The sequence below is a fragment of the Gekko japonicus genome, unplaced genomic scaffold (genome assembly GCF_001447785.1).
Source record: "Gekko japonicus isolate JY-2015 unplaced genomic scaffold, Gekko_japonicus_V1.1 scaffold660, whole genome shotgun sequence".
NCBI lineage: Eukaryota > Metazoa > Chordata > Lepidosauria > Squamata > Gekkonidae > Gekko > Gekko japonicus.
The window spans coordinates 595276-609817 of NW_015159728.1; the positions used below are offsets into that span (position 1 = coordinate 595276).

Consider the following 14542-nt stretch of genomic DNA (forward strand, 5'->3'; position numbering starts at 1 on the left):
TGCTTTATTTTCAATCCTTAGTGTGGACCTTGCCCTTTTCACTGCCACGGCACTAACAAATTGATCCCAACAGGGTATAGGAAGTCAGGATGTTTGATCCCCTGCATCACATCTAATCACACTAATCTTATTTACCAGTTTCCCCCCATTTTTAACAAGTTTGGGGAAATGCTTCACATTGTCATCCTAAATACATTGGTGTTCACAAATAGCTACTTTGCTCATTCTTGATTCCAAATTATTTATTAATATTAACACTAGTCCTACTGTAGTTCCTTGGGGGACCTCACAACTTACTTCACTCAACTGAAAGTACTTTCTAAAGGTAACTTTATATGCATTTGTAGCAAAGTAAGCACAAAAGAAGTTCTTGTTCTAATGATTTCTAGTCTTTACAGTTCCAGGGGGCGTAGGCAGGATTTTTTTCTTCGGGGGCATCTTAATAAGTCAGGGGCACTCCTGCACACAGCCCTGTGAGCCAACCAGCCCTTGACTCACCCAGGAGGGAGGAACTGATGCTGCTGTGCACACATGAGAACAAGAAAGGCCGATTCCCACCTGCACACTCCAGGCAGGAAGGAAGTGACCTCCCCACCGTGCTTTCCTGGTGGCCTCTCTAGGGTTTCAGCCTCACTGGCCTTCCCTATTGTGATCCCAAGAATACCAGGAGGCTGTGATGATGGCGGGGAGGCTGTGAGCTCCTCTGTGGCAGCACTCTCCATCCGGCCTCCAGCCCAGCCGTGTCCTACCCACAGGGCTACCTCTACCAGCTGCCAGGCTTGCTAGCGCTCACAGGTCAGGGTGATGGCTTGGCAGAAAATAAAATATGAAATAAAATAAAGTTGGGAGGCCTGAGCAGTAAGTTGGGGGACCCGGCCTCGAGATGCCCCACGGTAGCTACAGGCCTGCTCAGTTTGGATATTCTGACCTGTGGTGTTCTTTTCTTGATATTCATTGTCCATAAAGGTATTGTCTTTTGTAATTAATTATGGTTCAAACAGACTGTCTTTTGTCCGAAAGGTCACCAATTCATTCATTTGGATGTGATTTCTGAATGAAATGCAAATGTATGCTATCTGCTTAATTTACATCTGAGGTAAATGGAAAAAACAGATGCAGGAATTTAATTTGTATTAATATGTTTTTTATGTTATTATCAGCAGTTGTTATGGTCCGTGGCCTGTCAAATGGCATGGAACTGAATAAACAGACAACCCAGAATGAAGCCAACATTTCTATCATTGTAGAGTGTTTGCTGTTCAGTAAAATTGAGAGTAGTTTTAAATGGCTTCAAAAGGCTTAAAATTCTACTCAGACAGCAACTCTAAACAGTTCTACTTAGAAACCTACTTGGGTATATTCAGTGAGGCTTCCTCCCATGAAAGTGTTCTTGGAATTGCACTGTAACTTCACTGGACCTGTAGTGCAATAGGTCACTTATAGTGCCATTCTTAGCAGAGTTACATCCTTCTAAATCTATTGACTTCAGTTGACATAGAAGGATGTAACTCTGCTTAGGATAGCAGTGTTTATAATGTGAGATTGGAACACACCTCTGATTAGGGGTCATTTTGTAGAAAAAGAGGTGCAGGAGCTCATTAGCATAAGCCACACCCCCTGACATCTCCCTTCCCTTCACCTCCAAGCCGGGCGAAGGAAAAGGGGGGGGATCTCAAGTGCTTCTGCCTGACAGAGGGGCCAGCCCAGCAGGGTGGGCCAGGGAAGGCCGAGGGGCCTTTCTACAGGCCTTCCCCGGCTCACCTGCTTCAGTGGGCGGGCTGGGGAAGGCACGGGGAGGCATTTAAATGCCTCACAACTCTTTGCAGGGCCTTCCTTAGCTTGCCCGCCTTGGCGGGCAGTCCAGGAAAGGCTAGGGGGGCCTCTCTGCAGGCCTTCCATGGCTCACCCACTTAAGCGGGAAGGCCGGGGGGAGGGGCTCTCTCCAGGCTTATTACTGCAAGAACGCCATCCCGGCTCGTTCCAGCTAGAAATGACCCCTGCCTCTGATGGCCATTCTATTTTAGATCCTGTCATCAATTTTTCTCCGTCTCAATAGGCGATATTGGGTGATTCTGCATTGGCTTTTCCCTCCATTGTTTTAACAAAGGTGCAGCTCAAACCCACATTCAAACACCCCAGGGCAATGTCATACTGACTGTGAAGTCGCCCCTGAATGGCTATAAATCTATGCAGAAGGTACCATAAAACCCAATGATCAAAGAAAGTGAAAGCCGCATACAGTGCAGAGGGGAATTTCTGTTCCAAGGTGGGTTTGGTAAAACAACGGAGGGAAAAGCCAATGCAGAATTACCCATTCTTTACCTAAGAACAAACAGACTTACCTTATGACAAAATCACGGAGTAGGGCAAATTCACAGTGATTGAGATTTTCCACTGTAAATAAAGCAGAATACATTAATCATGTTTTATTTTGGAATCAGAAGGAATCCATCAAGCCTAATCCTTTTCTCAATCAGCAGTGATGAAAGTAAGTAGCATGTTTTTCTAGAACTCCTATATTGTCTGATTGGTGTTCTCTGATGGTTAAAATGTTTTTTCAGAACTCCATTATGTTTTGTGTTTTTTTGTTGTTCAGTCGCACAGTCGAGTCCGACTCTTCGCGACCCCATGGACCAGATCATGTCAGGCCTTCCGGTCTTCCGCCATCCTCTGAAGTTTGCTCAACTTCATGTTCATTGCATCTATGACACTGTCTAACCATCTCATTTTGTGTTTACTTTCTAGAAATTCTGATGTACTACCAAGCTCCTAATTTTTAAGATTCCCCTCCTGCATTTTTACTTTCCTGTACGTTAAACTGGTAGTTTCATTAACCTCAGCATTTAATATAAATTGCCTTATTTCTAATACTCTTTGGAGCATGTAAAAACTGTCAACACATTTTCCATTTACTTTTGTGATTTGCCTGATAAATTCTTTTTTTAAACATCATCACTCTCCTCAGTCTCTTTTCCAATTTGGGAACTGTGGTATCCAGAAGAAAACAGCTTTCCAGTCAACATTTTGCCAGCGCAGAGTAGTACTATGGCTTAGCAAATCTGGAAATAACAAGTCTTCTGATTATAACAGCTAATAGTATGGTCCTGCTTTGCCATAGCATCCCATCCTAGAATTTGTTATTACTAAAAACCTCAAATCCTTTTAGAAGTAGTAGAGCCTAGCAAGGTACTGACCAAATATGTGCAGTTGACTCTTCCTTTTTTGTAACCTGTAATATTTCTTCATATGGTTTTCCATGTTGCAACAGAACTTACTGTTCTGTTGTTTTGCCTGGCCCCTAAAAGTATAAGCAATCCATTCCAATTTTGTACCCTTAGGTTGCAGTCAGACGTGCATTTAGATCTGATATAGCTGCTGATGCCTGACGGATCTAAAGTACATGTTCACAGAGCAACATCTGTGAATGGTTCTGCAGTCGCTGACACCCCGTTCTGCCCTGCCTCTAAAATGAATAGACACTGGGGAAAGTCCAGTCCTAATACTTGCTGATGGGCCACGGACAGATTTTCCTTAGTCTGATCACTCAAACATGCTTTCAAGCTGTCAGGATGGTCTCCTCATTCCATCCTGACAGCACCATTTTTTTATCACTTGGGGATAAGTGGATAACCACATAATTGTTCCACAGCCGCGGAGCCCTGCATGTGCACTTCTGACCAAAATAAAGTATTTCAAGAGCCAACGGTTATTTTTTTGTTGAGGATTGTTTGTGAGGTAGTTTTTTCTCCACTGATCACTGCTGAGGAACCCACCCCCAATAGTTCCTATTCCATACACCATATCGTCGAACCCTCGGTTATGTGCATGCGCAAATAACTTTTTAAAAACTGGCTTGCCCGACCATACCATCTAATCATCCAATGACGGATTGAGCCCACAGTAAAGCAGATTATGCTGGGATGTCTGATCGAATGTCTCCATGTCAAATAACAACGGATGAAATGAGGAACGCATCCCCAACGCGGTAAGTGTCCCATCTGACTGCAGCGTTAGTAACTCTGGTAAACACATCCCTTGCTTCATTGAAATCATTAATGTTATCTCTTATCTCTCCATTAAAGGAGAGACAAGAGACAGTCCCAGGGAGAAAAAGGCAACAGGAAAGACTTCTTCCCAAGTACCTTACTGGTACCATTTTAACATTTGCTGATGACATCAATGATTTTGCCACTTTGCTATCTGCAACTTACTGGTATTTATAAATGAGACTCAAAAATAAAAGGGCCATCATTTATTTACCTTCAATGACTCCCCAGGGTGTCTTCCTGCCCAGGACCCTTTTTCCATTCACTTGATATTCTTTGTCACTGCCCACCACTGCAAATGGCATACTTTCCTGCTACCTGCTGAGATCAGATAAATTGAGTTTAAATTGGATTTGCTCTTCTGTGGAACAGGTACAGACATCTGGAAAGCTTCTTTCTGTCCTTATCACCACCACCCTCTTCTAGCATACATTTATTTGCAGAACATTACATACATGCTATAATTGCTGGCCAAAATATGCTCATGTTCTCTTAAGTTCTAATTCTTTAAGCCTTTCATATTCCTTTAATTCATTATTGAATTATTTTAATATTCTTTTCTGTGCATTATGTAGCTATGTGAAGGACCTCTCTTTGTTACACTAATATTTATTTTGCTGGTTGCTTTCCAACTATGCACAAAATTCTCACATAAGGATTCAGTGATGAGCAAAAAGTCACTTGCAGACATCAGTTATATTTAACACAGGGAGCGTGTTTACTTTACAAGTCTAATGTGGGCTAGTTCCAAATGAAGTTGATTTAATAATGTGGAACTGGCCAAGTGTGCCCATGCTGAAAACATCTGGAAATCTATTTACAGTGCAACTGGAATTCAGTTAAGGCTGTAAATCTTTCAAGAGAGATTAATTTCCCCGCAAGAACCTGTAAAATACATACGTGTGTAGACAAAGTCATATAAACTCTTGATACAGGTAACAAAACATAAAGTTTAATTTTCAGCTGAAGAACTACCAAAAATAAATGCATAGGAGCTATGTACAGAATAACTCATGATTTACTCCTCCTCAGTGGCTGTAGCTTATGCAACCCATGTCCAGAGCAAACAAGGTGAAGAGAAAAGTATGCACTTAATAATGATGCTTCCACTTTCTGCAGAAATGAACTTATTCAACAGTCAATCACAAATATGAGCATCCTACCCTAATTTTGTCATTCTCTGTCTTATCTTCAAGGTCTTCATCAAACTCTTTCTGGGGATAAAATTCAATTCCATGGACTTCTAGTTCTTTGCGTACCTGGATAGGAAAACATTTCAAAATAAAAAGATATATGCAGAGAAAATATTTCTGTCACAACACTGAAGGGTGTTTTTCCCCAAATAAGGAGACACTTACCCTCTGTTTGAACTCAATCTTCTCCTCCATAGTCATGGTGTCTGCTTTGGCAATAACTGGGATGATGTTTACTACTTTGCTCAAGTGCTTCATAAACTCTAGATCCAAGGGTCGCAAGCTATAGCCCAGGAGGAAGAATACTATCACTTCTTTAATAAAGAAGAACATATCTTCCAATCCCTAGCCTCCATAAAATTAACCCCCTCTTAGTTTCTAGGCTGGAAAAATGAACAGGAATCATTCCCATCTGGGGCTGTAAGCACTTTCTTGTTAACTTCCTTCCACATAGCCATTGCCCCCTCAAGCAATCAACTGAACCCCCCACAATGGACAGGGAAAGAAATAAAGAAGAAATAGGGAGACTGTAAAGGTATAAGGTATAAGAAATAGTGTGGGAATACTGGTTTACACACTACAATGTAGGAAGATCACGCAAATGTTTGTCCTGTCAAGTATACACTTGTTGGAAATCTATATCCAGTGGTAGGTTCCCACAAAGTGTGCACCTGAAAAAAATAGATTTTCTGTCATGACAAGGTACACAAGCTCACATGAACTCTTCCCTGAAACAGTGTACACTAGGATTGCCAGGCTGCAGCCAGCAACTACTGGGAGGAATTGGGGGCATCTCACTACTGAGACATTGGCAGGAGGAAATCGGGGGGGTGGATCACATGTTGGCATCATGCTGGCAAGCTGACATCATTTCCTGTGATGTCATTATGCACTATAGAATTTACAACAATTCTATGGTTTTAAATTCTAGAGCATCTGTATAGGAAAATTGATTTCTAAAGCCTTCATGTATCCCTTGTGATGTTATAGAGTTTCATGTTCCCCTTGTGTGATTCCTGGAAGTTTCATGTTCCCCTTAGGAATGTATCTGGCTTGACCATTTGTCCAAATTGCCCCCATAAATCCAGATGCCTCAGCGGAGCATGGAGAAAGGTACGTAGGCCAAGGACTGGCATCATCTTACTGCCGGAGGATGACTGCTACTCCCTAACTGGCCATACCCATTTACCATAGCAACGCCAAATTTGGAAAGTACCTGTCTCGTTGGATTGTCTAATGGCCAAAGCTAATTCTAATGAGATTGGGGATCAAATTGGCTAACCCTTGGAGCAGAGCTCACTTTTTTTTGGCTTACTTCTGAATGTACCCTGAAATGCTGTATCTCTGTCATGTGCTCTCTGGGAAAGAACAAAGGATTTCTAGAGCACATGGCAGGGACCCTGGACAAAGATGGGACTTAGATGGACTTGTTACAATGGACTGTCTTGAACTATGGAACACCCTGGTAACTATGTAGATCTTTAATGTTTAGTAAGGGCCACAGAGCCATAGGATTTCTTGTTTTAATGTCTTTTCTAGTCTAATTGCAAGTTCTGTGTCAAATAAACTTTATTCTGTTTATAACTTGTGTGATGATTGATGGGCAAACTGACTCTAAGGCTAAATCCTTGGGCCGAGCTGGCTGTGCTACCATTAAATCTAAGAGTGCATCTCTGAGGAGGTGTTGAAGCTGGGCATAGTTGTATTGTATTGTGAAAAGGCAGGAGTTCTCCCCTCATTCCTGGACAGGCGTGGGGGTAGGATCCTGTACAGCATCTACACCATTACTCCCAGTTTTTACTGGAAGTGGTGTCAGCGAGTCTGCATGATGACAGCATGTATTCCACCACCAAGACCCATTTTCTCCTGCCAGCGCCTCAACAGCCTGGCATCCCTAGTGTATCCCCGTATATGAAGAACATCATGTGTGAAATGGCCTGAACAATATGCCACCATGGCAGCTTCCTTCCATTGATGAAAGTGGGCAGGAATGAGCAGGCACTGATTACTAGCAAAATAATACAGAACTCCAGAACACACATTTCACCTATATTCATCACTAAGCTTAGAAGGTTTCTAGAAGGTTTCTTATGCTTCCCATACTTACACTGGGACATTTTTGTACTTTGTTCCCTGGCAGGCTTTATCATGTGTGCTGATGCTTAGGTCCCTTGGTCTGCCATGGCACTTATTGGGTGATTTGTGTGCACTGCAGATGGGTACCAAGCGGTTGGTGGGTATCATGGATGCTCAACTAGCACAGCAGAGCTGCCCCCATCATATTGACATACTCTAGAGCTACTGAGAGATACATACGAGTGACCTGTGGGAGAGATAAAGTAGATGCAACAGTGAACTCTTGTGTCCGGGATTCGTTTCTTCCTTGCTATATTCACTTCCTCCTTCAGAAATTTCTCATACTGCTCATTGATGTATTTCTCAATGGGCTCCCAGCTAAGAGGCCAAGGAAGAAAGAGAGAAGAAAAGGAGACAGATAAAATCTCTTTGTCTCCCACTAGGAAGTCCTGCACGGGACAGTTGTGCGGGTGCTGGTGTGACACATAGGGCTGCCAGCCTCCAGGTGGGGCCTGGAGATCTCCCAGAATTACAACTGGTCTCCAGATAACACAGATCAGCTTCCCTGGGGAAAATGGCTACTTTGGTGGGTGGACTCCAAGACTCCAAGGTCCCCAAACCTCACCCTCCCCAGGCTCTCCCTCCCAAATCGCCAGGAATTTCCCAACCTGAAGCTGGCAACCTTAGCAACAGGGTATGTTATGTTCAACACAAAAGCAGAAGAGAAGCCATCATGCCATGCCAATACTCTAGGATTGTGCCCAACATTCCACAGTATTTCATCCAGTAGTCTGAACAGCAATGGGGAAGAACCATTCCAGAAAGTCTTCCACTATAGCACCCCCTGCACCATTTTGAGTAGTGGGGAAACACATTAAGGAATTTTTAAAAGACCACGATTTTATATTGTGTATAATACTATAAGAACAGATGATACCCAGCTCTATTTCTCCCTGAGCCAGGTGGGTCTGCAGAAATCCTGAAGAATGGACTTCCACTAAACCGAAGCTCAGGCCAAACATGATTAAGGTACAGTTGATCAGTGAAGAAGCCTTCCAAAGATTAAGAATCAGAATTCTGGAGGGGACTGGGCACGTCCATTGTTTGAGGGTCCTTCTAGGTCCTAGGATCCTATGGTTGGAGGCTCAACAAGAGCATCCTTTTAAGTACATGATGTGGGAGATATGTGATTCTCTTGCCTACCACCCCTTGACATAGTGCTCCAGCCAACTGCTCCTGTGATTCACACTCAAGGTTGCTGTAATCCACTAGAGGATTTCACCTATGGGGTATTGTCTACATGTGGTCAAAACTCTATATCTCACATTAACCCTTATGCACCGAACATCCTTGACCAGCTCTCAAGTTAAAGGTAAAGGTTTCCCTTGCTTGAAAGCCAGTCGAATCCGACTCTAGGGGGCAGTGCTCATCTATGTTTCCAAGCCAAAGAGCCAACGCTGTCCAAAGGCATTTCCATGGTCATGTGGCTGGCATGACTAAATGGCGAGGTGCATGCAACGCTGTTACCTTCCCACCGAAGCAGTACCTATTTATCTACCTGCAATTTATTGCTTTCGAACTGCTAGGTTGGCAGGAGCTGGGGTCAGAGACGGGAGCTCACTCCATCACGTGGCACTAGGGTCTTGAACTGCCAAACTACAGACCTTCCAGTCTGCAGCTCAGCATCTTAACCTCTGAGCCACTGTGGCCCCATCTCAAGTTAACTGGTAATTAATGCCATACTAACATCAACCCTGGAGTGCCAAATAATTGGATTTATGGGGCATATCATGTCCACTATCTTTCAAGCGTGGAACCTTAGAGAAAGACAATTCTAATCCCTGACTATGCTAAGTGCATGCATACACATTTATAATCATTCAGGAGACGGGGGAAAGGACAGATGGAACTGAGAATCAGTGAAAGAAACAAAACACTTACCAGTTTTCATTGTTGATCTGGTCACCAAATCCAGGGGTATCAATAACTGTCAACTTCATTTTGACACCACCTTCTTCAATAACTAGGGGAGAAATGTTGCCGTTACCATCCCTCAAAACTCTCTCTTTTGTAATAGTGGCATGAAGCCCTTTTCCATCATTGAGCAGAAAAGGCCCCTCTAGAACTATAAGTCCCTGTGGCTCTTCTAGAAATAATTATCTTTATCCAGGGCAGAAATCACTTGTGCTTTATAAAGCACAGGAACTTTCAAATGCAAGTGTTACTAAAGCTTTCTGCATGACTATCAGTCAATTAAAAAAAAAAGCACCATGATACAAGCATATTTAAAACACTGGTTTTTTAACATATATATACCATCTGCAGAAGGAAGGCTGGAAAACACGTTAAATGGCACATGTAAATTTGGTCTAAGACTTTGTGGAATGGTAGAAGGAGAGCACTGCATGTCTGGATCCTTTGCAAATGTTTAGGAGCATGAAACAATTTTCATCCACACTAAGGCTTATTGAGGAAATAGCAGAGGAAAGTAGGAAAGCGAAAGGCAAAGGCGAAAAGGAAAGATTTACCCAACTGAATGCAGATTTCCAGAGAACATCAAGGAGAGATAAGGAGGCCTTCCTGAATGAACAGTGCAGAGTAATAGAAGAAAACAATAGAATGGGAAAGACTAGAGATCTCTTCAAGAAAATTTGAGAAATCAAGGGAGCGTTCCATGCAAAGCTGGCCATGATAAAGGACAAAAACGGTAGGGACCTAACAGAAGCAGATTAGGAAAAGATGGCAAGAATACACAGAAGAACTATACAAGAAAGACCTCGATGTCCTTGACAACCACGATGGTATAATCACTGACCTCGAGCCAGACATCCTGGAATGTGAAGTTAAATGGGCCTTAGAAAGCATTACTAACAACAAAGCTAGTGGAGGTGATGGTATTCCAGCTGAGCTATTCAAAGTCTTAGAAGATGATGCTGTTAAAGTGCTGCACGCAATTTGCCAGCAAATTTGGAAAACGCAACAGTGGCAACAGGATTGGAAAAGGTCAGTATACATTCCAATCCCAAAGAAGGGCAATGCCAAGGAATGTTCAAACTATCGCACAATTGCACTCATATCACACGCTAGCAGGGTCATGCTCAAGATCCTACAAGCTAGGCTCCAACAGTACATGGATAGAGAACTGACAGAAGTACAAGCTGGGTTTTGAAGAGGTAGAGGAACCAGAGATCAAATTGCCAACATTCGCTGGATTATGGAGAAAGCAAGAGAGTACCAGAAAAACATCTACTTCTGCTTCATTGACTATGCTAAAGCCTTTGACTGTGTGGATCACAACAAACTATGGCAGGTCCTTAAAGAGATGGGAGTACCAGACCACCTCACATGTCTCTTGAGAAACCTGTATAAGGGCCAAGAAGCGACAGTTAGAACCGGATATGGAACAACTGATTGGTTCAGCATAGGAAAAGGAGTACGACAAGGATGTATATTGTCACCTTGCTTATTTAATATATATGCAGAGTACATCATGCGAAATGCTGGCCTGGATGAATCACAAGCGGGAATTAAGATTGCTGGGGAAAAGATCAACAACCTCAGATATGCAGATGATACCACTCTAATGGCTGAAAGTGAAAAGGATCTAAAGAGCCTCTTGCTCAGAGTAAAAGAGGAGAGCGCAAAAGTGGGCTTGAAGCTCAACATCAAAAAAACTAAGATCATGGCATCCGGCCCCATCACTCTTAGCAAATAGAAGGGGAAGTCGTGGAAGTAGTGACAAACTTCACGTTCCTGGGATCCCAGATCACCGCAGACTGTGACAGCAGCCATGAAATTAAAAGACGCCTGCTCCTTGGGAGGAAAGCGATGGCGAACCTAAACAGCATGATAAAAAGTAGAGACATCACCCTGCCAACAAAAGTCCGCATGGTCCAAGCAATGGTATTCCCAGTAGTCATGTATGGCTGCGAGAGTTGGACTATAAGGAAGGCCGAGCGCCGAAGAATAGATTCTTTTGAACTATGGTGCTGGAGAAGACTCTTGAGAGTCCCTTGGATTGCAAGAAGATCAAATCAGTCAATCCTAAAAGAAATCAACCCTGACTGTTCCCTGGAAGGCCAGAGAATGAAACTGAAGCTCAAATACTTTGGCCACCAAATGAGAAGGGAGCACTCACTGGAGAAGACCCTGATGCTGGGAAAGATTGAAGGTCAAAGAAGACGGGGACAGCAAAGGATGAGATGGTTAGACAGTGTCATCGATGCAATGAACATGAAATTGAGACAACTTCAGAGGACGGCGGAAGACAGGAGGGCCTGGCGGGAGCTGGTCCATGGGGTCGCGAAGAGTCGGACTCGACTGTGCGACTGAACAACAACAACAAAGGCTTATTGATTCATGGCACATCATCATCACTAGATAAGTGGGCCTTTAATTTTTGGCAAATATACTATGTACTGCTTTGTATTACCAGGTCCAGATTAGTCACACTGTCTCCAAACTGGCCTGCCTATTTTCAGCACTAGGAGCACATGAGAATGTGGACTGGTATAGTATTGCCCAATCTCATCAAATCTGAGAAGATAAGCAGTGTTGGTACTTGGATGGGTGACCACCAGAGAAGAAAGCATTTGACTAATCACTTGCCTTGAAAACCCTAGGGGGGGGGGTGGAGTTGCCAGCTCTGGGTTGGGAAATACCTGGAGATTTTTTGGGGGGGAACCTGGAGAGGGCAAGGTTTGGGGAGGGACCTCAGCAGGGTATAATGTCATAGAGTCTACTCTCCAAAGGAGCCATTTTCTCCTGGGGAACTGATCTTGGTCATCTGGAGATCAATTGTAATAGCAGAAGATCTCCAGGTACCACTTGGTGGTTGGCAACCCTATGGGGTCACCATAAGTCAGCTGCAACTTGACACCACATTACATACGCACAGGAGCACATGCACTCCACTTTGATCCTAAGCATTACTTCCTAATATGCCCTGTGGCTTTCCCTCCCTGAGAGCTTTCTGACATGTAACACAAGTAGATCAGTTCTCTTTGGCCTGGCACACACAGTGACCACACAACATTTAAATTGTGGTCAGGACAGTGGGAAATAGAACAGGAAGAAATGGAGCAATTGTGAAACGAAAGCTTCTCTAGCTTACACTTTTAAACCCCCTCCAGTCTGGCTTTCGCCCAGGCCATGGGATGGAGATGACACTGGTCGCCCTCACAGATGGTCTCCGGAGGCATCTGGATAGGCGTGGATCGGCAGTGCTGTTGTTGTTGGACCTGTCAGCAGCATTCGACACAACCATTAGCTACTGGTCCACCGCCTCGCCGACACTGGAATCCAGGGGGCTGCCTTGCAATGGCTCGCCTCCTTTCTCCAAGGTCGGGGACAAAGGGTGGTGCTGGGGGAACAGCTATCCCGAAAGCACCCACTGGATTGTGGAGAGCCCCAAGGGGCTGTGCTGTCCCTGATGTTATTCAGCATCTACAGGTGCCCCCTTGCCCAGATTGCACGGAGACATGGGTTGGGATGTCACCAGTACGCAGATGACATCCAGCTCTATCTGTTGCTGGGTGGTCAGTCTGACTCTAGATCAGAAGATCTGGACCGGGCGTTACAAGATGAGGCTGGATGGCTTAGGCTGAGCCAACTGAAATTGAATCCAACGAAGACGGAGGTCCTGTGCCTGAGTCAGGGCGGACTGAGGATAGGCATCCCACTCCCATGGGGATCCGTTGGTCCCAGCACCGGAGATTAGGAGCTTGGGAATGCTCTTGGATACCTCCTTAATGATGGAGGCCCAGGTAGCAGCCACTGCCAAGTCAGCCTTTTATCATCTCCGGCTGATTAGGCAGTTGGTTCCCTTCCTTGAACGCAACGACTTGGCAACAGTGATCCACGTGATGGTCACCTCAAGATTGGACTACTGTAATGCTATCTACATGGGGCTGCCCTTGTCACAAATCCGGAAGCTACAACTAGTGTAAAATACTGCAGCCAGGCTTTTAATGGGTCTCCCAATGCGGGAGCACATTCAGCCTGTGCTGAAGGCATTGCACTGGCGACCAATAGCATACCGAATTTGCTTCAAGGTGCTGGTTCTTACCTTTAAAGTCCTTTATGGCCAGGGACCTACATATCTGAGGGACCACCTTTCCCCACATGGTCCCCAGAGAGCACTGCGATCAGGGTCCCAAAACCGACTGACCCTCCCCAGACCCAAGGAGGCCAGGCTGGCTATAACCAGGGCCAGGACCTTCTCGGTGGAGGCTCCTTTCTGGTGGAATGAGCTCCCAGAAGAGATCAGGGCCCTGCGGGACCTCATGCAGTTCCGCAGGGCCTGCAAGATGGAGCTCTTCCACCAGGCTTTCAACTAGGAGCTGCCCCCAACAAAGAACCCTGTCCCCTGAAGACATTAGAACAGCCTGTGCCAGCTGCACAAAGATCAGATCTATGGGTTGACCACCAGGACAGAGCATCAAAGGTCGTCCACTATCTTTTAATTCATTTAACCATCTGATAATTTATTAGTATTATAATGTTAGCACCTTTTAATGTTGAGTTGTTTTACGTGGTTTTAGGATTATTTAAATTGTCTATCTGTTGTTTTATTCCTTTGTAAGCTGCCCTGAGCTGGGTCTGGCCGGGAGGGCGGGGTATAAATCTGATAATAAATAAAAAATAAATAAAATGATTCTAACCTTAACAAAACAAGAGTTGCCTTCTGGAATTCTGCTGTGCTGATGTGCATGATCAGAGTACTTGCCCAGCACCTATCCAAGCTGATACATTTGAAGATATATCTCTAACCTTTGTTTTTATCTTCTGAGTGCATAGCCCTCTTACACCTGGTTTGGCAACTATCATTTTGTCTCCTTTTTAGGGTCAAAACACACAGCACAATATCTATGATTCAGGACATGGGTGCCTGACTTGACTCACGGTTATACATTCAAGCAGGGGCTAACTTCATTGTTTGGTGTAGTGGTTAAGTGCGCGGACTCTAATTTGGAGAACCGGGTTTGATTCCCCACTCCTCCACTTGCAGCTGCTGGATGACCTTGGGCAAGCCGTGGTTCTGTCAGACCTGTTCTCTCAAGGACAGTTCTTGAAAGAGCTCTCTCAGCCCCACCTACCTCACAGGGCATCTGTTGTGGGGAGGGGAAGGGAAAGGAGTTTGTAAGCCGCTCTGAGACTCCGAGTGAAGGGCAGGGTATAAATCCAATCTCCTCCTCCTCCTCCTCCTCCTCCTCCTCCTCCTCCTCC

The 14542-nt window shown here is 44.5% G+C and overlaps 1 protein-coding gene across 1 annotated transcript in view; it reads right to left on the reverse strand.

Moving 5' to 3' along the window:
- SEPT3 (septin 3) overlaps positions 1-14542 on the reverse strand; it is a 28220-nt gene that overhangs the window by 1083 nt on the left and 12595 nt on the right. The window contains exons 4-9 of the mRNA XM_015426617.1: positions 9257-9338; positions 7556-7693; positions 5405-5522; positions 5210-5305; positions 4261-4357; positions 2343-2394 (exon numbers count right to left, since the gene is read on the reverse strand). Coding sequence (XP_015282103.1) covers positions 2343-2394; positions 4261-4357; positions 5210-5305; positions 5405-5522; positions 7556-7693; positions 9257-9338 — 583 coding nt within the window. The remainder of the gene's footprint in view (positions 1-2342; positions 2395-4260; positions 4358-5209; positions 5306-5404; positions 5523-7555; positions 7694-9256; positions 9339-14542) is intronic.